Source organism: Furipterus horrens, unplaced genomic scaffold (assembly GCF_987537825.1).
Source record: "Furipterus horrens unplaced genomic scaffold, mFurHor1.1.pri manual_scaffold_9, whole genome shotgun sequence".
NCBI classification, from domain to species: domain Eukaryota; kingdom Metazoa; phylum Chordata; class Mammalia; order Chiroptera; family Furipteridae; genus Furipterus; species Furipterus horrens.
In genome coordinates this window covers 1,428,228-1,449,899 of record NW_028327179.1, presented here as the reverse complement: position 1 = coordinate 1,449,899, position 21,672 = coordinate 1,428,228, and the positions used below count along the sequence as shown (strand labels likewise).

The window sequence follows — 21,672 nt, the reverse complement described above, 5'->3', positions numbered from 1 at the left end:
TTTACGGCCAAGGGTGTTTGCTTTGTCAGCTACCAGCCTGGGACCCCTTTAAACAAAAATATCCCACTTGGGCACTTTGAGCCACTCAGAGAAGCACGGATTTGGGCTTCACACCCACCGAGGGGCACACACACTCCAGGCGGCCACTGTTCAGAGGAAGCCTTCCAGCTGCGCACAGGCCTCAGGCGCCTGCAGGGACAGTCGGCCCCGCCCCTTTGCAGGGCAGGCTCTTGGGGAGACGCCTCCTCGTCTGATCCGACTCTCCCTCCGCCCGAGGGGCCTGGACGTGTCCAGGGACCCAGGCCAGCCATGAGCACCCAGGGTCGGGCCCCCGCCGCTCCAGGACTGACTTCCTTCTCTGGAGTCTGGCTTCCACCTCTAGGATGGACTTCTCCTACTTTTTTGGCCATTTCAGCTTATAAGATGAAGGACTGTATCTGATAGGATTTCACAAGTTTCGTACACGGTACGTTTCAGGTCATCGGTCTCCCAAGCAAGGGGGCAGTCCTGCCACATTCACAGCAGAATCGCTTCCACGCGGCGGCGGCGTGCGGAGCTGGCCGGCACCAGCCCTCTGCCTGACCGTGCCTGTCCCCGGCCTGGCGCTGCCGAGCGAGCCCACGGCCAGGGGCCGTGGCAGCCGTCCTCCTCCCCTGCAGATCCAGAGGGCACGCTGTGTCCTGGCCGCACCCCAGTGCCGACAGAAATAGAAGGCCCCGCGAAGTCCAGCTGGCAGGGTGTCAGGCTTGGAACGGAGCAGCAGCAGGAAGGGCTTCCAGCGACGCAGTCCGAGCCGGAGCACAGAGGACGGGGACGGGCCGCCTCGGCTTCCCTCTGACCCACAGCCGCTCCGTTGGAGACAAGCTCCTGTTGTCACCCCAGAAACTGGCCCCAGGCCTCCTCTGCCATTTAATAACAAGCTGGAGGCATGGTTCCCCCTGCCTCCCCGTGGGGGCCCACTGACGCTCCCTGCACACGTCACACACTCGCGGCCATGGCTCATCCGCCAGGGGACTCGGTGGGTTCTCACTGCATCTCCTGTAACCGGCCCAGTGCCTGGCAAACAAATATCCAAGCAATGTTGTAAATCCATAAATGCAAGAATTATTTTTTTAAATTTGGAACTCACCGGATTTGGAGAGAGCATCTGAGAAGGAAATATTTACAGGAAAACACAACCCCAGGGAGCCACTCCCGAGGGACAGAAGCCTCCAGGGGGGTCCTCCCCAGGACCAGCGGCCACGCTGGGGGGCGTCAGACGCACACGCAACTCAGTGCGCCCGCAGGTGTGCGCCGGCCCAGCGGCGGGCTTGCTCAGAGCCGTGCCGGCCGAGTGAGCCCCGTGTGCACCTCGCCCACGTCTCAGGATGTGAGGGAAGAGCAGCGCACGCTCTGATTTTTACCGCCACACGACGAGGGGGCCATGAGAATGGCCCAGGGCGCGGGGGTGCAATGCAAGCAGGGCCTCGCCAGCGGCTTAGGTGGTGAGTGCTCCGTGCCCGAAGCTCTACGGGCCGGCTCTTCACCTGGACTGAATGCTGGGGCTTGACAGCCTGGGACTCGGGCTCCTCAGCCTCCTCTGATACCAGCTGGCCGTACGGTTCTGAGCAAAGCGCTGGTTTCTGGAGGTGAGATTTATCTACCTGGGCAAGGAGACAGGACGGAGCCATGTGGCTGACGGGCCGCAGGTAGGTTGTGCCAAGTGGGGATGTGGTCAGCTGGAGAGCAGATGCGACTCTCGGGGACAGCCTGGCTCAGTGCCGGCAGATGGCTGCCACCTGGGAACCATCCCATTTTCACAACAATTGGGCAATCTGGGTATTTATGTGAACCCTTCATTTGTTAAATATCTGCACTCATCAAACAAATGTATTCCGTGCTGGGAGCCAAGCAGGATGCTTCCCGGGGCTGGAGCTGGCACTCGGGGCCCCAGTCCGTCCCCCTTCCTCCCACGGGCCTGCTCATCTCCAAGGTCTTGGCCACGTCCGGAGTTAGTGTGCCATCCACTGCCCACTGGAGTCCCCGCCCCCCGTGCCCTCAGGCAGCTCCTGGAACTAAAAGCGTCAGCTCTCGGGACAACTGAAGCCTTCACACCTGGAAGGGCACGGATACTCACTTCGTCCTGGATGGCCCGAGTCAAATATTCCACACACACGGACACTTAACTGAACTGACCCCACACTTACAGGACACGAAGGTGGCCAAGTGCTCCCAGCCTGCGTGAGCTTTCCCTTCTCCATTGACGAGAAGCTCCCCTGGCCACACAGAGAATGCCACCTCCTCGCCGTGTGGCCCCTGAGACAAGGCGGCGTGGTCGGAAGGGCACAATGTCAGAGTCCCACAGGCTAGGACTCACCCCCCAGCTCCGCCGTTGACCGGCTCGGTGACTTTGATCCACTTACTTAACTCATTTGAACCTTAGTTTTCTCTCCTTTAAAACAGAGAAACTACCGGCTCATCGGTCTGTTGTGTAAATTACCATAAAGATGTGCAACGCATGCAGGGGCTGAGTAAATGCTGGTTCCCGCCTTCCCATGGGGGAAGACCAAGCCTGTACAGGGCTCATTCCACCGTATTTGCTGATCCAGTGTAACATGAAGGGTACCCACACGCAGTCATGCAACCGGCGTCTCCCCCACTGTGTTAGGGACCCACGGGAAAGGTCCAGAGAAACCGTCTGAGGAGCCCTGGATTTCAAAGCTCAGCGCTAACGGCGCTGCTTTATGGTAAGAACCATCGGCTGATAGAATATAAACTCCATTAATCTGAAAACATGAAGAATCGTGGCTTCCTGCACTGGATCGCAACGGCAACAGAGATCTACTTAGATGGACCTGCGGATTCCAAATCCACGTAAGGTTTTCTTTTTCATTATTAAACTCCTGAAATGCGAGTTTGTGACAGGGTTAGTCATGAAGTCAGACGCTGACACCCCAGAGGAGGGTCGTTGGCCCCAAAGTGTTCCGCCTGCCACCACTGCATCCCGTCCTGCCCCGATTTGCGTCCTCAGGCTCTGAGCAGCTGGCAAGCCGCGCTGATTCATAATCCACTTCTCTTTTCCTTCAAAGACGCGCACAACGGCCCATTGGTGCTCCCACTCGGCTCTGGTAACCAGGGTGGGTGCGCTGAGTGAACGGGGATCAGCCGACCGGCAGCAGCGGCGTGAACTGCCAGGCATCCCGGCTGGTCTGATATCGGGGGTCGCGGGAACCGCCTTAGCTCTGTAAGACAGCCAGACAAGCTTGCAGACCGGTTTCCACTGTTCCCACCGCCCCAGGGGGTCGGGATGTCCTCGGCAGGAACCATTTCTTTTGTTGTTCCAAATGGAATCATTTCATTTCCGAACAATAGACAGACTTGCCTCTTCCCCGATGGTTGCCTGCAGGTGCGCGCTGAAGACCAGGCTACTTGGTCTAATCTGAGAGGCAGCGGAGGAACTTCTACTAGTAACTATGTTCTTATTTGGATAAAGAAATTAAACTGCGAAGGTCCCGGATGGAGGAGGATGTTACTGTACTTGTTATTAGTAGGTTCATGGTATTTTGTGGAAGCAATGAGTGAGGTCTTCTGGCGACGCCTGGCTGAGACCAGCCAGGCTGTAAGAAATGGGCATTTCGACGGGGTAAGGAATGCGGCGAGCTGCGGGAAGACACGTTGGAAGTACCGAGAAGCCCAGGCAGAGAGGGCGCAGTGGCCCTGTCCCGGGGAAAGAGAAGACGAGAAGGCAGGGACCCAACGCGCAGCCCAGCACAGGGCGGGACTGGGGTTCCGTCTGCTCCCCCCTACAGACGCACAGTGAGCACCCAGCAGCCATCACGCCCTCCCTCTCGGGAAGCAGAGAACAGACGGCCTAGGCGCCGGTGCTCCCCGCTTTCTTCCCCTTCCTTGCTAGCAGAAACAGTGTCCCCAGCTTGACCCGAGTGTACCCCAGCTGGCGTTTCAGGCAGGAAATGCACCCCCTCTCCAGTTCCCGTATGCTCTGTGGTATGAGAACCACAGGCTGCAATTCCTCCCCCCAAAGCCCAGGACCCCCTGAGCAGACGTGTGAACAGCAGGTGCGCCCTGACACTCAGTTCCCCGTATCCACCTCCCACAGGCCCCTTGGGCTTCCAGCTGACCCTAGACCCTTCCTGCGTGTATCCTTCTGACACCCCGAAGAAAGCACCCTCTCCTGGTGTGGAAGGAAACCAAGATACCCACACTGACTGACTCACACAAAGCCACATTGAATGAGGGAAGGGCCTGGAAACTGTCCCAATACTAGCAGCACGAGATCATCGCGTGGCTGCATGTGCCCGGGGGGCAGGCATAGAGGTAGAAGCACACAGGTGCTGCCCGACAGCCCCGCCCGGGCACGGCTCACAGCGGGTGACAACTGGACGAGAGCTAAGGATGGAGAGTCCCTCGAAGATGAAAGATGCAGTTAATACTCTAAAGATTGGCTCACTGGTACGTTAATTCTCCCCAAGAGTGTGACCTTGCCGGTCCCTCTTTTGCTGCTGTCACCCCCATCTCCAGAATGTGACACACATTCCGACTGGTTTTGAAAGGAGGAGCCAAATAAGAGGCCCCTCCCTGCACCCAGAGGCAGCATCCCGGCTTCTCGCACTTGGCAGGGAATCGCTGAACAGGAGTTTGAAGTGGTCCTTCTTGCTGTGATCCCTGGGAGACAAATGTCTGCTCAGTGACACGTTCATGAAATGACTATGCAACTAGGAAGTGCAACAATAAATGTTAATAATTAAAACTAACCACTGTCTTTGATCCTAAAGCACTTGGACTGTCTTAAGTCTCAAGAGAATTTTCTTAAATCTCAAGAGAATTGTTTTGTTGGGTCTGTGCTGGCGGCCGTGTCCCAGGCCACCATGGAAGTCCCTCCTCTGGGCTTCACCAGCACCCACGGCCACCCTGCCTCTGCACTGCCAAGCAGCACCCAGCAAACCTGGGAGGCCCCTGCATGACTCCCTGGGAGCCAGGGACCATTTGGAGGACAAGGGTCCTGACTCACTCGTGGGCGTGGCCTGGTTCCCATGAGTTTCTCATCAACGTTTTCTTTGTTTTTCCACGGGCGGAAGCCCCGGGCTGTGAGGATGAGCAGCTGTGACATCAGCTCCCAGGAGCCAGAGGAGGGGCTGGGCCCCTTACCTTACAGGTGGGAAAGGGGAACCCGGAGGGGACGCGGCTGGTTAGCGGCACAGCCAGAATGGAAACGCGTTTCTTGAGTCTAAATCCCGACAGTATTTCTGTGCTGCGTGCGTTTCCCATAGCTCTGCCGTCCTGGCTTTCTGCTTCTACAGCACTCGGGACTCCAGTCCTAAAACGCAGTACCTGCGCTCACATCCTGGGGCCGTCCCAGTCTCCATTGCTCCGGGGCATGCCCTGGGGGCCTCCCCTAGGGTCCTCCCCGCCTGCCTCTCCTGATCAGCTCCAGGACTCTAGGTCCCAGGAGGCTTTCTGCAGCCCAGGGCACCTCTGGCATTCCAAGTCAATGGGCCAAGTTCAAGTCCAGGCAGGCCATGGGTTGAGCCTGCCTTGGGGAGCTGGAATGGCTGAATAGCACACAGATGTGCCAAGCCAGGAGGGCTTTCCCAGTGCCCAAGGGGCCAGCGCATGCATGTTGGGCAGCGTCACCATCGTAACTGCCCTGCTGGGGCCTGAGCTTTGGGTTCAAGCAGAACTGCCCGCAGGACATAAGAGTCTGCTTCTGAATAGTGCCTTCAACGCATCACCTATATTCTGTGTCTGTTTTACCTTCTCCATAACACAGAGGCACTAGATAATAACCCAGAGCATGGCAAGATTTAAGCAAGTCCACGTAGGTCTGAGAAACAGCCTGGAGCCCCAGCCACAGGGCATTTGGGAGCTGGCCCCTGCTGCTCGCGTTGCTCCTGGTACGCCCAGAAAATGAAGCATCTCTTAACCCACGAACTGGCTTCTGGTTTTTGCATCCAATGAGTGAGCACGGGCTTCCCGCTTTTAGACTATCTGCACAGCACCCCAATACATAATCTAGGGAAACAGCTTATTTCTGTGAATCATCTCCCTTGGCTGGCTATGAGCTTAAGACTATACGGCCCACATGGCAGGGCAAATCACCCTGTGTTTGGACGCTCCGCAGGCACCACTTTTACACGAGCAGCGTGAACTCCTGTTGGAAGCACAGCTACTGGGGGCGGGCAGCCCCTGCAGGGCCGCGGGCTGGCATCTAAGGAAGCCCTTTCACGGGGAAGACAAAAGGAATCAGTGTGAAGTGGCCTCGTGGCTTTAGAAGACCGCCTCTGCACCGCACACAGAGGCGGTGTCGGGGGGGACAGGCAGGGCGCCGTCCACCTCCGGGGAGCGCAGAGCGCCTCTTCTCCGCAGTGGGGGGGACACCGCGCGCGGAGCGGCCTCACGCCCTCCTGGGAGGTGCGGAGCCGCCCGGGGCGCTCGCCTCTTACCGCGAACTCCTCCAGAGTCTGGTAGGTCTTGCCCCGGAACTCGCAGTAGTTCTTCCTCTCCTTGCACAGCGGGCAGCACCGGCTTGTGTCGACGTGGACGCAGCGCGGGTGCAGCCGCGGACACTCTGGCTGCGCGCACAGCGGCCCCTCCTCGGTGCACAGGCACGGGCAGGCCGACGGGCCCGGCGCGAACTCCTCCCCGATGGCGTACACGAAGCCGCTCTCGTCCACGCAGCCCTTGCCGCGGTAGTCCGGGTACGCGTACTCCTCGGGCGGCTCCGTCGCGGGCGCGGGGTCCGGGGCGGCGGCGTCCTGCGCGGCGGCCAGGGCTTCCTCCTGCGGGGCGTCCCCGCGGGGCCGGACCTGCAGGTCCCCGGCCTTGGAGCCCGCGTCCTGGGCGGCCCAGGCCTGCTTCTGCCTGCTCCACGCCTCCCGGCTGGCAAGCCCGCGGCCGCCCTTGCTCTTCCAGTCCCGGCCGCTGCCGCCCTCGTCCCTCGCCGGGCGCCCGAGCTCGCTCACCCGCCCCGGGCTGTCCCGAGACGCGTGCTCGCGCTTCTCCTGGCCGGGCTGCTCCGGCGCCTGGGCCAGCTTCTCCAGCGGGATGCTCGGACTGCACAGAGCCACCATCAGGCAGCAGGTGACCAGGACGGAACCGGACAGCGCGCCAACTGCCATCGCCGCCGAGCTGGGCGTCCCTACCGCGTCCCGGCGGGCGGGCGGGCGGGGAGCGCGGCCGAGGGGCGAGTCGCATCCACAGCCCGGGGGCGCGCCGCCGCCAGCCGGGAGCCGCCGTCCCTGTGGAGAGAACAGCAGCGCGGCTGAGCCCCGCGGCCGGCGCGCGCCCCGGCCCCCACCCGGCCCGCGCCGCCCGGCTCCCGCAGCGCTCCGGGGGAACGAGCGGGGCGCGCGGGCGGGGGCCGCGTGCCCAGCGCCCCTGCCCGGCCGGGCTTCCTGGGCATCACACAGGGAAGCGAAGTTCCAGAGAAACGCCCGCCGCAGTGTTTCTCTCTTAGTCGTGATCAGCTGTGGAGCCGGCCTCGGGCGGGTGGCGGAGCCGCGGGGAAGCCGCGAGCCTGGCCGCAGCCCCCAGGCCCCCACTGACGAATCGCGGGCAGAGCCACAGAACTCAGGCGCCGGGGTGCGCCGCCCTAGGTCCTGCCACATATCCCCAAAAGTTACCGGAAGGAGAGCGCCCCTACGGAATTGGGCACCCAGGGCCGTGCTGGGAGCTCAGCAGGACCCCCCTCCCCCCAGGGACCAGAGGGGGTTTAAAAAGCGGCTAAGACCCCATGGTGCGTTTCCAACAACTTTTAAAATGCTTCTAGTGCGGGGAACAAATGCCGCTTCCCGCCCTCCTCCCCAAACCCCGCTGCCAGAAGGGTGTTGGGGATCCCGGAGCCTTGGTTCCCCACTGGCCACAGTGCCCAGCGGGCTGCCCAGAGGGACTGGGGTGGCGAGGAGAGACCCCCGTGTGGGCCCAGCGCGCTCTCTCTGTACCCAGGAGGGGGGTCAGGGCGTTGAAGTTCGAGGTGTGGGAGGCTGGGGGTGGGGGGCACAGTCCCTTCCACCATCCTTGTCCCCAAAGCCTTTCTAGACCCCACAGTTTCTGCAGCCCAAATGGGCCGAGAGAACCCAAGACCCCGCAGGGCGGGGGCAACCCAGCCACCCTCTGGCTCCCCTTCCAACCCCCGCCCCCAAACTCAGCGAGCTCCGGGTGCCTCCCTCCCCCTCACCGGGTCTCCAGCAGGGCTCCCGTCATCTGTGTCCTCTGCACACTCCCAGCCCAGGCCCGGCGGACCTCAGCCCCGGTCGGATCGCCCATAGTTACCAACTTGGGGAGGGGTAAGCTCCTCCGGAGCTGCACGGAGGCTGACCGGCGCCCAGGGAGCAGACACCCAATGTGCACCCTCACCCCTGGGGGTGAGCGCCCGCCCTACATACGTATCTGGTCGCAGGGCGCCGGCCGGACTCCAGGCTCGCGGCGGACGCGGAAGCAGCAGCTGAGGGCGCGGCCCCGGGGCGCTGGCACCCATCCTCCGGGCAGCTGGGAACCTGCGCGGGGTGCCCCACGGGGGGCGCAGCCCCACCAGCGCGCTCCGCCCGGGCGCGTGCACCGGGCTAGGGCGTCTCCGCGGGCTCGCTCTTCGCCCAGCCGGCGTCAGCGCCCGCGCCGCCCTCCGCGGCTCATCCCCGGGTCTCGTCCCCGCGTGTCCGCGACGAAGCGCGCCCTGGGACAGCCGCAGCTGGACTTCGCTGCTCCCCTCCGGCAGGCGCGGGCAGCTCCCCAGACCGGGGGTCGGGACGGCGGGCCGCCGCCGCGCGTCAGAGGCGGAGGAGTCGCCCGGAGCGCGGCTGGCTAGCGGCCCCGAGGCTGGCCCGGGAGACCGCGCGCCCGACTCCCCTGCCTGCCGCAGCCACGTCCCGGCCCGCGCGCTCCCCGCTCCCCACTCCCTCCGCCTCCCAGCCCGCGCTGCCCGTGATTTGGAGGACCTCCCGCCCACTTGTTCCCCTTCCTGGAGACGCAACCTACCTGCCACTCTCGCGCGCGGCCCAGTCCCCAACTCCACGGCCAGCCCGAAGCCTGGCGAAGGCTGCCATTCTCCTTCCGTCCCTGTCACTCACTTTCCGCTGGACCTTCCGTCTCCTCCCCCCTCCTTGTTCTCTTCTTGGGTTTCTTCCTTCCCAATCGGCCCCTCTGGCTCTCCACCCTGTGCACAGCCTGGCTTTGCCACTGTCGAGAAACTTGAACTACACTGTGTTCAATGTGGAATGCGGAGGTCGGACTAGTGTAGCAGACTGTTGGGAGTTCCTCCTCTTCACCATCACAGACCCCGAGTCAGAGGCTCCTAGGAAGTCTGCATGGCACCCGGCCCCTCTCCTCCCCGCCGCAAACAGACAGGCTCACGACCAGCTGGACTGGAAATGCTGAGCCTTAAGTACAGGCCTGTGCGCTTCCAATTCGTTTTTACACTTTGATCTTGGTCGAGAAATGGGCTACTTTTCCTGGATAAAGGGGAAGAAGGTATCTGTTCGAATTAACCCCTAAAATGGAATGTTTTATGGGGTATGTGTTCCCAGGGCCCTGGTTCCTACACCTGTCATCTTGGAATCACTGAAAATGCTTGGATGCGTAAAAACAACAGAATCTTATCCCACATGCTCACGCCCTGGGCCGTGGACGGGGAGAGGCTTTGAGACAAATACCTCTCCTCCCACCCACCTCATAATGGACAAACCAGATTTAAATAAGGCGCTAGAAAGGACGAGGAGGCCCCAGGAAACCTAGGGGAGAAGCTGCTTCCTCTTAAGCACCAAACACACGAGGGGCAGGGGTGGGGGGACCAGAGGAGGGAGGAGGGTTTCTGTGTGGTTTGCATCCCTCTGCCTTTGCAGGCCTCTTTCTCCCTGTCACCCCAAGGCCAGGTACAGCTCCCATTTGCCCAGTGTGTTTACCCACCGGTCTCCCCAGCTTCCTTGTTCTTCAGGCCCTGCCTGGCTTCACTCCTAAGAACACAGGGCAGCGCGCCAGGGGCACGCGGACAGGCAGGCAGAGCCCCCTGGAGGTCAGTTTCTGGGACTTCGTCATGCCCACGTGCCTAGACCAGTCCCCCCCCCAAGAAAGGGGCCCAGTTTATGTTCTCCAAGGAACAGGGGGGTCCCTGGGTGGGTGAGGTCTCAGACCTGGGAGAAGGAGGAGGAGCAGGGTCTCCTGGGAGAGAGAAGTAAGACCAGCTGCGTTGGGGTAGGAGACACATCAGGAGAGCAGGTTGGGAGGGAAGCTGAGGAGACCTCAGGCCGGGAAACGGATCTGCTGCTGGAAGGCAGAGCCCAGGCCGTTGGCCGAGGGCGTGTCTGGGACTTGAGCGTGAGTAGAAAGGAGACGAAAGTAAAAGGTGGAATGAGGTTAGAACAACTAAGTCGAGAGGCAGGCCTTATGGAGACCATAAAGCGGACGGATGCGTGGCGGGAAGAGCAGCCTGTGCGTCTTCTGCCCGGGGATGTGGAGGACTGGGCGGGGTGGGGGCATCTGGGCAGGGGAGGGACCGGCAGAGGAGCTTCTGGGGAAGGGGAGGCTTCTGGGACCCGGTGTCCCAGGTGCAGCTGCACAGCGTTGCAGGGAACGCAGCGCCCCTCACTGTGTCCTGCAGACAGCTGGCGGCTGGGACCCGAGACACCAGCGTCGCTTTTCCTTAGTTCATCCCTTGGGCAAAGCCGCCTTTAACTTGAGTTCTGAGCTCCATCCAGGGAAGAGGAAGAGCTGTAAAACCTTCATCTTTCAGGGGGAGAGAAAGTAAAAGCCATTTTCACCTGAAGTCAAGGCTCAGCAGGATTTTGGTGGTTCATGCAGAAGACTGATCACGAATTCAATTAATGGTGAAGAAGCCTCCTTTGGTGCTCAGGTGGCCATTTATGGGTGCACACCGAGCAAGCCTGGCCGTTAAGGGGTAAAGCTCCACTCTGTGAGGCTACCAGTGGGCAGAGGCAGCTCCATCCCAGCTCAGGATCCCCCCCAACAAACTGCCCGGAGCCTTCAACAGCCTCCATCCCGGCAACCGGCACCCCAGAGCATTTGTAAGGTGGCGTCGCACAGACTCAGTGATCTCGATCACCCTCCCTGCCCCAATGCCCTGCCTTGAGTCCCTTCTGTAAGCAGAGCATGTCACTCCTGCGCCATCCTCGCATGTAGCCGGGCCATGACAAGTGCTTATCAGATGACTTAAAGAAGCCACACAAACCAGGGGACACAGAGTGCTTCCTCTGATCTCGCCTTTGCCTTGTCTCCTGCCCTCCCCCGCCTCCAGGCTTGCTCAGTCATGCAAGATAATCCTGCAAAGGCCTTAAGCTCCATCTCTGATGCTCTCTCTCTCATCCCTGCCCCTGGTCAGGGCCTCCCAGGCCCTTCCTCTCGCCCCTCTCACCCAAGAACATGCGCATTTGGTTTTCTCTCCAGCTAATGAGAAACTCTTCTTTCAGCGCCAGGCACAAGGTAGCCGGAATTTCCCTGTTGTCTTGAGCCAAGAACAGTCCCTGTTCTCTTGCTCTGCCGATGCCTTCCACAGCCAAGCCAACCCCCGCTTTCCCGCCATCGTCCAGAAAGACATCCTCGGAGGAGTCCATCCAGGGATTCAACATCGCGTCCCCATCAGAGCAGAGGTAACCCAGGGCTGCGCAGAGTTTGTGGGCAAGGCAGCCCATCGAATACTTGTGGGGGTGGTCTCAGGTGCCTCGTACAGCCTTGATTTCATTCTTTACACCAAGTTATTCACCGTCCCCCTCCCTTTTGGTGACCCTCATCGTACCTTCCAGTATGAACTGCCAGCCAGGTCTGTGTCATCTAGAGACTCAACGAGCCTAGCTTTGAGGCTCTGGGGCTGAGCCTAGGACTGCTCAGCACTCCTGTGACTCCAGGCTGAGGTCACATCATCCTGGAGTGCGTTGTTCAAACCTACCAAAGCCCCTGTCAGACCTGCGTTCAGATCGTATTTCTTCCTTGTGCCCGGAGATACTGATTCTAGTCGTTTGTTAGAGGTTTCCTTGTTTATGCTCACACAGTTGGCGTCCGTGCCCATGGGTTCTGCATCCACATGGAGTCAGCCAACCCCGGGTGGAAAATATTTGGGAAAACGCTGCCGCCGTTGCTGCTGCGGACGTGGAAGCCAGGCCGAGGATGTTTGCAATGCTGCTGGGCGTGTGCAGACGTTTTCTGGTCATTGTTACGTAAACTTCGTGGTGTGACAGTGTTTACCTAGACTTCATACTGTCTTAGGTATTATAAGGAATCCAGAGATTTTTTAAAGTTCATGGGAGGGTGTAGGTTATCTGCAAATAATACACGATTTTATATGAGGGACTTGAGCATCCACAGAGTTTGGTATTTGCGGGATAGGTAGTGTCCTGGAACCAACCTTCCACGGATCTTGGGGAGACTGTCCTCATTTTAAGGGGGGGTTCATGCAGGTAACCATATACAGATAGGCGTGGCTATAAATCGGTGTTTGCCACCCAATATCCATTCTCTTTCTTCTGATAACAAACACAGTCTAACCCCCCACTGGAGACCCCAGTGCTAGGCCATTCCCAGCCACCTGCTCCTTGGGCAGCGGGGGGCAGGGCGGTGCCCCCGGTCCAGCCAGCATCACAGTCGCTTGGCCACAGGGGATGGCGAGGGGCTCTCACGGGGTCTCCTTCACACGGTGAGAGTCACACCTAGGACTTGTGCTCAAACTGCTTGAGAACAAGTGTTTTTTCCTTTGGATGTGAGTCATGTGAAAATATTAGGGCTGGGCCTGCCCTGGGCATCAAGACTTGCAGATCCTATGTGCCATGGTGACAGCTCTGGAGAACAGAAGCCAGAAGAGAAGACAGACTGACTCCAGAAAACGCTCTGTGACATCCTCACAGCATCAAAGAAGGCGCTCCATGGCATCTTCTGTCCCCAAGGCCAACTGATACCTTTAGATCCTTTTTGCCCAAGTTGATTTGAATTGGAGTTTCCTATCCCTTGCAAATCAAAAGCCCTGACAACAAAATATTTCATGGGCGAATTCAGGGAGATCAAGATTCAAAAGGTGGTCTGCAGACCCCAAGACCCCCCCCCCCCATCGTGCTGAGACTGTAAGTGGCGTCTGTCCTGCGGTCAGAATTCCCCAGAGCGCCCCTCACTCAGGATTTAAGCCGCCGCTTCTCCTACACAAGAATTCCTTTCATGCCGCCCTGCCTATCTGCTCGGGCGGCCGCGGCGGAACTGTTTCTGAATTGTGTGAAGAGCCGGCTGAGCCACAGGTTTCCAGCGCCCCCGGCATGCAGTCGGGACTCTGCCTCTTCCAGCTCTGAGGCCGTTTGGATATGCTCAGCGTTGCCCAGCCCTGAATCATGGATTCAGCCCTTTAAAGGAAGCAAATATTCTCACAGGCCCGCAGTGTTTACTTAAACTCTTTTGCTTGTATTTTACTTAAATGTGCGCAAACAGAAGGCACTACAAGCGCTCAGGCTCACTGCCTTCAGGCAGCTGTAAAAGACATTTACAGATCAGAGGTAAGGGGGGCTGCAAAACCAAAGGCACTGGAGTTAACCCCATGGGTTTCGGGGGACTGGGCTGCTCGCAGCGTGCGTGGGAGGCCTGTGTCTCCACTCCGTGTGTGAGTTCCGCATGATGACGAGATGTGTGCCGGGTGGCGTCTGGATCCGCCGATATTTGTCTCTTGATTAGAGCACTTTAATGCTTTCTTAGCGTGGCTTCCAAACGAGTCCCCGGCTTCCTGGTGCCACAGCTCCAGGACTGGTTTATGAAGACGCACGCGTCTGGGCGTGTCCACACTGCGCTGGTGTGTTGGCAGCGCCCCGCTAACTGACGTCAGTGGCAGGAGCGCGGGCCTGGGACGGTCCCCCAGCAGGTGGAGATCCGAGGGCCTGCAACACGCCGACCTCACTTACAACCAATATTGCTGAGGAGCAATTCAGTTACAATTCATTTCACAGACTTTATATACTTGGATGAATCTTGCCAAATGTCTCTACGTGTGTCACCAACACAGCGATCAGGGTCTGTACCTTGTTCCATTTCAGAAAGTTCATTCTGGTCGGTCTCTTCTCTGCCTGCTGGTGTTACCCCTCATACACATGTGGCCCCAGGAAGCCCTCTGCGCTGGCTGGCGGGGGACTTCTGGCCCATGGCGTCCCGTCCTGCCCCAGAGCCTTTGTGTGGGCTCCCTTGGCACCGGGACGGTCTGGGACGCCCACGTGTGTTCTGTGCCCCGGAGGCTGTTTGTCCTGACTGCCCAGCAGTGCTCCACGGTGTGGCCCTCCCACTGCCGGGTTCCCATTCGCTGGGTGGTTCCTGGCGTCTAAAATAAAAGCTGCGAAGAGCACTTTCCTACACGTCTTCTTGTGCATATGTGTTTCCGTGTTTCTGAGAAGGAGCATTTCTGAGTCTGTGGTGTGTGTGTACAACTTTATAAGAAATTACCTTCCAGAATGGTTATGAACATTTTCTGCTTCTACCAGCAACATGCGAGCTTCGCCGCTGCCCCATGTCCTCGTCAACACGGATGCGATCATGTGACCACTCTTTTCCCTCCCAGCTGCCCCGGTGGGTGGGAAGCAGGTCCCCTTGTGGTTTTCATCGTCACCAGCCTTCAGCTCAGCGATGGGGAGTGCTCTGCCACGAGCTTTTGCCTTGTGTCTCTCACGTGTTTTGAAGTCTGTTTTCAGTTACCCTCCTTTAAATTGGCTGTTTATCCTTATTTACTGTTTCTGGGGTTTATACCTTTTTGGTAGAATTTCTTACATACCAGAATGGTGATTTTTCTTCCATTTTCATTGTTTTAAATAAGTTTGAAAAGCTCGTCTTTTTTATTTTTAGCAATGAGATGAAAATAAAGATTTGTAAGTCCATGTTTCTCATTTTTAAAGTCTTTTGAAAAGAAGTCATTTTAAATTTTCATAAATTCCAACTTAACAAATTTCTGTTTTATTCATGAGTGACCTTTTTGTGAGTGTGTGTATACTTTCTTAGATGTCTGTACTAACTCTAAGGTTGAGAACAGTTTTTTCCATGCTTTCTTGTTGCTGTTTTATAGCTTTAGCTTCTGTGTTTAGTTCTGTGAGCGAGTTCAAGGTCATTTTGTGGTTTATCCCAAGTTAGAGGTCAAGGTTATTTCATTCCAGAGAAACCTGGCTTTCCCAGCATTATTGTTAAAACAACTTTCAGGAGTTTTCAGAATTCGTTCAGCTATGGAGTGTGTGGTTTGGATCTCTGTTCTGTTCTGCGGCTTTATACAAATACCCTACACCAATAACCCTACGCCCTCCCAGCAAAACCCATAGGTCAAAGAGTTCCTGGGTGGAAAGCCTGTCTTTGCTTTTGCGTTTCCTGCAGGCTTGGAGGTGACATGCCAGCCCAGAGATTTTTCAGTAGTTTGCATGGTTTCTTTTTCCCTCTGGCCGAGCTCCACCTCTGCCACGCCGGCCGCCGATTCCGCAGTGACGGAGAGGGTGCCCGAGGCATCCATCAGTGGGCAAGCTTATCCTTGGGGGCTTGAGCTCTTTCTGACTTCTTTGAATCCACACTCCTCAGTGAAATTTTCAAAAATTTGCTTTTGACATTTTCTTGGTACCATGGGAGGGATTTTTTTCACGTCCTCCTAAATGCTAAATGGTCACCAAACCAGCTTATATGATTTTTAAAATTATTAGTAAAATGAAGCTAAAAATCTTAAATCAATGAAACACACACAAAATCCTCATAGCTTATGTCCCAAAATGTTTAGTCGGTCACAACCCTTCGGGAAGTGAGCTCCGTAAGAAACTGTGTCCTCTCCTGCAAGGATGGTCTGGTCTGGGGCCAGGGAGAGGCTGAGACAAGAAATAAGGCTTCTTATCCTGGGCTCTCTCCCTTTGAGGTGGCTGGGTTAGTGCACGCGCCAGCTCAGGAGACACACTCGTACTAAAAATAGTGTGCGTTGTTTGTCAGAAGCTCAGATTTAACTGAGAATGCTCCATTTTTACTTCCAAACCTGGGCAGTCCTACTTCCATTGCATAATACTGACTCTATTTATGTCCAGACTTTCTACAAGAAGACGTTATAATGACAGTTTTCTCTTTTTACCAAATCAAAAGGTAAAAAAATGAGATTTTAATATTCTACTTTCCTATGTGGTCAGAGCTTTGCAGGTAAAGATATTTGACATGCAGAAGTCATTTTATGATCCTGGGTTCTGAAGAAAGGACTCAAACAAATGTTTTATGGAATTAAATTTCTCTTATAATATTTTAACGTCATTGAGGAAAGGAACTCACTGTTTACTGATATGAAAAAATATATGGAGGCCTAGACAGACACGCTGCGTCTCCCTCCACAGCTAAGAAGGAACACAACTACCTCAGAACTAGAGACAACCAGAAGTTCTGGAAAATTGAGCTGCATGGAAGTCCAGCAAACAAAGAGATAAAGAAGAAATACTCACCCAGACAGGCAGGAGGGGCGGAGCTGGGGCGGAGAGGATGTGGTGTGGTGGCAGCAGCAGCAGGCTGGCAGAACGCACAGTCACACATTTTAAAAGTTGGGAGGGACACCTGGGGAGCACTCCCAGCACCAGACCAGACCACACAGCTCATGGTCCCAGCACCAGGGACAATAAAGCCTCATTGCTTCTGACTGTGCAGACCAGTGGGGGTTGGGGCAGAGGCAGAAACTGCTGGTCTCTCAGCAGAGTCCACTTGTTTAAAGGGCCCCCACGGTCCTAGAACGTCCGCAGACCCACCCACTCTGGGAATGACGGTCAGGGCAGCAGCTAGAGGGGCGCCAGTCCCATAGGGAGGTGAGAGAGGTGCCTGGAAAAGGGGCGAGTGCTGGGCAGGCAGCATTGTTTCCTCTAAGACCCCCTCCCCCACACACAGTGCCACAACGTGGTGAAACAGGTCGCCTTGTACTGACGAATCCCTAAGGCTCTGCCCCTTACAATGTAAGAGGTGCGACAGCTCTACCTAAGACACAGAGGCAAAAACAGGAACCTGTCAAAATGAAGAGACAGAGAAGTATGGCCCAAAATGGGAAACGAATCAAGGTTTCAGTGGGAGAAATAAGTGACGAGGAGATAGCTAACCTAACAGACGCAGAGTTCAAAACACTGGTGATAAAGATGCTCACAGACTTGACAGATATGCTTGAGTATGGCAAACGCATAAGGGAAGAAGTGAAGGCTATGCTAAATGAAACGAAGGAAAATCCACACAAAACCAGCAATGAAGGGAAGGAAACCAGGGTTCAAATCAATGATTTGGAACATAAGGAAGAAAAAAGCAGTCAACCAGTGCAGAATGAGGAAACAATAATTGAAAAAAAATGGGGAGAGGCTTAGGAACCTCTGGGACAGCTTTAAACGTGCCAACATCTGAATTATAGGGGTGCCAGAAGGAGAAGAGGAAAAGCAAAAAATTGAAAGCTTATGTGAAAAAATAATGAAAGAAAACTTCCAAAATTTGGTGAAGGAAATAGACATACAAGTCCAGGAAGCACAGAGAGTCCCAAGCAAGCTAGATCCAAAGAGGACACACCAAGACACATCATAATTAAAATGCTAAAGTTTCATGATAAAGAGAGAACCTTTAAAGCAGCAAGAGAAAAGCAGAGAGTTACCTACAAAGGGGTGCCTATAAGACTCTCAGCTGATTTCTCAAAATAAACTTTGCAGGCAAGAAGGGACTGGCAAGAAGTATTCAAAGTGATGAAAAGCAAGGACCTACAACCAAGATTACTCTATCCAGCAAAGCTATCATTTAGAATGGAAGAGCAGATGAAGTGCTTCCCAGACATGGTAAAGCTAAAGGAGTTCATCATCACCAAGCCATTATTATATGAAATGTCATAGGGACTTATTTAAGAAAAAGAAGATCAGCAGTATGATCATTAAAATGACAATAAACTCACAACTATCAACAACTGAATCTAAAAAATAAAAACAAAAACAAAGTAAGCAAAGAACCAGAACAGGATCAGAATCATAGGTATGGGGATCATTTGGAGGGTTATCAGCTGGGAGGGGGAAGGGGGAGAAATGGGGAAACAGTGCAGGGACTAAGAAGCATAATCGGTTGGTACAAAATAGACAGGGAGATGTAAAGAATAATCTAGGTAAGAGTGAAGCCAAACAGCTTATATGCACAACCCATGGACGTGAACTAAGAGGGTGGGATTGCTGGAGGGAAGGGGGGTACTGGGTGGAGGGGAGCATAGGTAAAAGAAATTGGGATACTGTAACAACATAATCAATTTAAAAAATGAAAAATATATTTAGGACACTAAATAAGGGCTCATTTAAGAGGACAGATGGAAAATTATGACGTTGTATAAAAAATAGTCAACAATAATTTGATCACCTAAGAGAAGCATCACATTTTTATGCATTGCTTTCACTCCTTATGGAGATATTAGGTGTGTGTGTGTTTGTATAATGTTCATAGATTATGTCTTAAACTCCAGCCGTCACCTGTAACCACAGCTAGAGAGGTATTTACCGCGCCGCTCTTTGTAATGGCCTCAATGTGACTTTTACACGCTGACTACACGCGTGTTTACACACCCACTTGCAGTTCTGAAGGTCTACGGTGTCCCTCCCCTCGCCTCTTGTCCTCAGCTCCCGTCTGGGGCTCTTCCGCCAACGCGGGCCTTCCGTCCGTTAGGAGTTCCCTTCTGGCTCCTGCCCGCATTCGGCGTCGTCAGGGCGACAGTGATGTGGCTGGAGGAACAGTCTCGGAAGCCGATTCCGTGCCCTGGCTGCGGTTCCGGCACGTGCGACGGATGTGCCGTGGGGCGGGTCTGCGGCTCTGCGCCTGGGCTGCAGGGCGCGCCTGGTGGCCGACAGGCCCTGCGGACGGGCGCGGGCGGGGTCCCGGGGCCGAGGCCCACGCTCCCTCGTGCAGGCGGAGCACCCGCAGGGCCTGAGTAAACCGTTCGCAAGCCGTGGGGATTCTGGCGCATGGGGCCTGCGGTTCCTTTCCCGCGGCTCCTCCCTGTCGCCTGCCGGCGCTTGAAGCAACAAGGACCCACACGCGGAGCTGGACCTTCACGGCCTCACCCTGTGGTTCTTCCCACGAGGCTGCAGGTCCTGCTGCCCGGTAACCCCATGGATAGGGCCCTTCTCCCCTGCGGTCCGTTCTGGGGGTCCCCAGGCTCCTGGCCATCTCTGCTGGAGCGCCTCCTGGGAGCGCCCAGGCGGGGTCTGTCTGTCCTGCAGTGCTCTCCCTACGGCTGTCCTTCGCCTACCCAGACTTCTCTGACCGGTGTGGACGGGACACGCACCCAGTCACGCGCCCTTTTCCACAGCGCCCGCTCCACTCACCCCACAGGGAGCGCTCCGCCTCCGTATGGTCGCGACACCCTTCCTGCGTTCCTCTGACGCCGCCCCGAGTCCCCTCCCGTGTCAGATGCAGCTTGTTGGACAGATGTGACCTGAGGAACTTGCCTCGCTCGGCGTTTCACAGCAAAGCCTGTGAGGTCAGGACGCTCAGCTGCTGCACCGTCGCCCTTTCACAGACGCGCTGCAAACAGCTGTAGCACGTGGAGTCGTTTGTTACAACATACGCCGCTCACCCGCGCGGGGTCCCCCGACCTCCTGCCGTTCCATAGCCTCCGAGGCCCGTTATTACTGATGAAGCCCTTCTCTAGCCTCCAGCTAAAAACTTATAAGTAACGGCAGGCTCTGAGCAGAGTTATTTAAAATGATGTGTTATTTTATTTATCGCAAGGAGAGACTTGCCTTCTAAGAAAAAAATGTAGGTTAGTAAAGGCATAGATTTATTATACTTGTATATGCATATAAGCCTGGAAGAATATACACCAATAAGTTAATAATGGTTCTTTATAGAAAACGGAATTCTCTGCGACTTTTCTCAGGTTTGCTTGTGTTTCCTATTCTTCTACCACGACAAGGTTACTGGAGGAAATGCCACAGCTAAAGTTCAATTCAGATGGAAGTGCCACTATTTGGGGACACCCGTCTGGGGCCCCGGGGTGAGCTGGGGGTGCGGTGGAGCCGCCCCCCCCCCAAGGCGCACCTGAGCTGGTGAAGCCGCACATCTGCGCGCTTTTTCTCAGCAGAAAGGGAGCTCTGCCCACGGTGGGCGGGGGCCGCCCCGGTGCCGTCCCCACAGAACAGAGGGGCCCGGCGCCCGTCCTCGCCCCCTGCAGTGTCGTGAGCCAGCAAAGCTGACCTTTGAGAAGCTCCAGGAGGTGACGAGTTATGTGTCAGACATGTTTTTCGACACAAGACAAAGTCGGCACGAGGCGTGAAGGTCGCTGCACTTGCCACGCTGGGAACGTGCAGTCCCCTGGCGCCAGCTGCACCCACTCACTGCGACCCTGACTGACCGTCAGTGGATCCAGGTGAGCACCCCCGGGCGTCGGCGAGCCCGAACCACCCCACCTGCCTTTCCTCTCACTGCCCTGGGCTGTCCTCCTGTGGCTCCTCCTCCCCCCAGCCCTTTCGGCCAGGCTTCTTCGCAGAGCAGCAAGCGCTTCTGATGACCAAGCAGTCATTATTCCTCAAATACAAATATTTCCCAACTGCTTTTTGATTGCGTTTTTGACTTATGAGTAGTTTAATACAGGTTTTAAAAGTTTCAAGTATATAGCATTTACCTCTTCATCTGTTGATGTATCCAGACAGTAAAATATTATGTAGTGATTCAGATATGGATGGGAATTGTTAATGAGATTATACAGATGACCTCCTGTGAAAAAGTAGCAGTTGGGGTCATTCATACGTTAGTATTTCAAGTTCATGTAAAAGTTTGCCACAAATACTGGCTGGAATATGTAAAAATTGGTGGTGCTCTCCGTGGTGATATGTCATTGATTTAAAATATTTTCACACTTTCCCATTTTTACTAATTTTGAACAATGATTCCATTTTTAATTGTCGGGACAAAAGAATACAGCTTCACCTGAACATGCAGAGGCCCCAGGAGCTTTCCTCCTGGACGTGTGAGGCACGGCACTCCGCCTGCAGCCAGCACTGCCCCAGGGCCCCCCGGGCAGCCTGCAGTCTGCGTGGCACCCGGGTCCCGGCTGCGCACCGGCCCGCGCAGAAGCCGACCCTGGCCAGTGCCCTCTGCCAGCCTCCCTCGCCCCGCTGGCGGCTCTGCTCTGCTCCCTGTGTCTTGAGGAGCCTGGGGGCCCTCCTCAGGTTCCCTCGAGACCCTCCCTGACACCTTTTGGAGCCCCGTCTGCCGTGAGACAACCCAACGTGCGTGCCCTTGGCCGCTGCCCCGGCTGTCCCTGGCCGGTCTCTGCTCCTGGCTCACGCTGGTCCCGGTGGCAGGCCGGGGGCAGGCGAGCCTCATGGCGCCTTTGGCACTGCCTGTTCGGTGGCCGTGGGGAGGAAAGGTGATGTCCCCTCCCCAGGAAAAGCGCACAGGCAATAACGACTTAAAAACAAAAATACAACCAACAGAGCCTCAGACCAAAGAGCCAAGTTGGCACCATCTGCTAGGTTCGCTCACGTAATCCAAGGGTGTTTAATGTGCTTTCCATGCATCGTCCTTTTAATCGTCCCAAAGACTCTAATGGGTGTTATGATATATTATGGACTCCCAGGGTTGCTAGCGATACATCAAATCTTGGAACGCTGATGATGTGAATTCAGAGCTCCCCCGTCTGCTGATACCAAGATTCACGTCTCACCCGCGCCTGAATGCAGCCCCTCCAGCGCCCCCCCCCACCCCCGTGCACCA

General features: G+C 56.2%; 1 protein-coding gene across 1 annotated transcript in view; it reads right to left on the bottom strand.

Moving 5' to 3' along the window:
- Nucleotides 1-7,157, bottom strand: part of VWC2 (von Willebrand factor C domain containing 2) — a 37,179-nt gene extending 30,022 nt beyond the window's left edge. The window contains exon 1 of the mRNA XM_090287772.1: nucleotides 6,441-7,157. Within this exon, the coding sequence (XP_090143898.1) occupies nucleotides 6,441-7,115 (675 nt within the window). The 5' untranslated portion in view covers nucleotides 7,116-7,157. The remainder of the gene's footprint in view (nucleotides 1-6,440) is intronic.
- Between the last annotated feature and the right edge of the window lie 14,515 nt (nucleotides 7,158-21,672).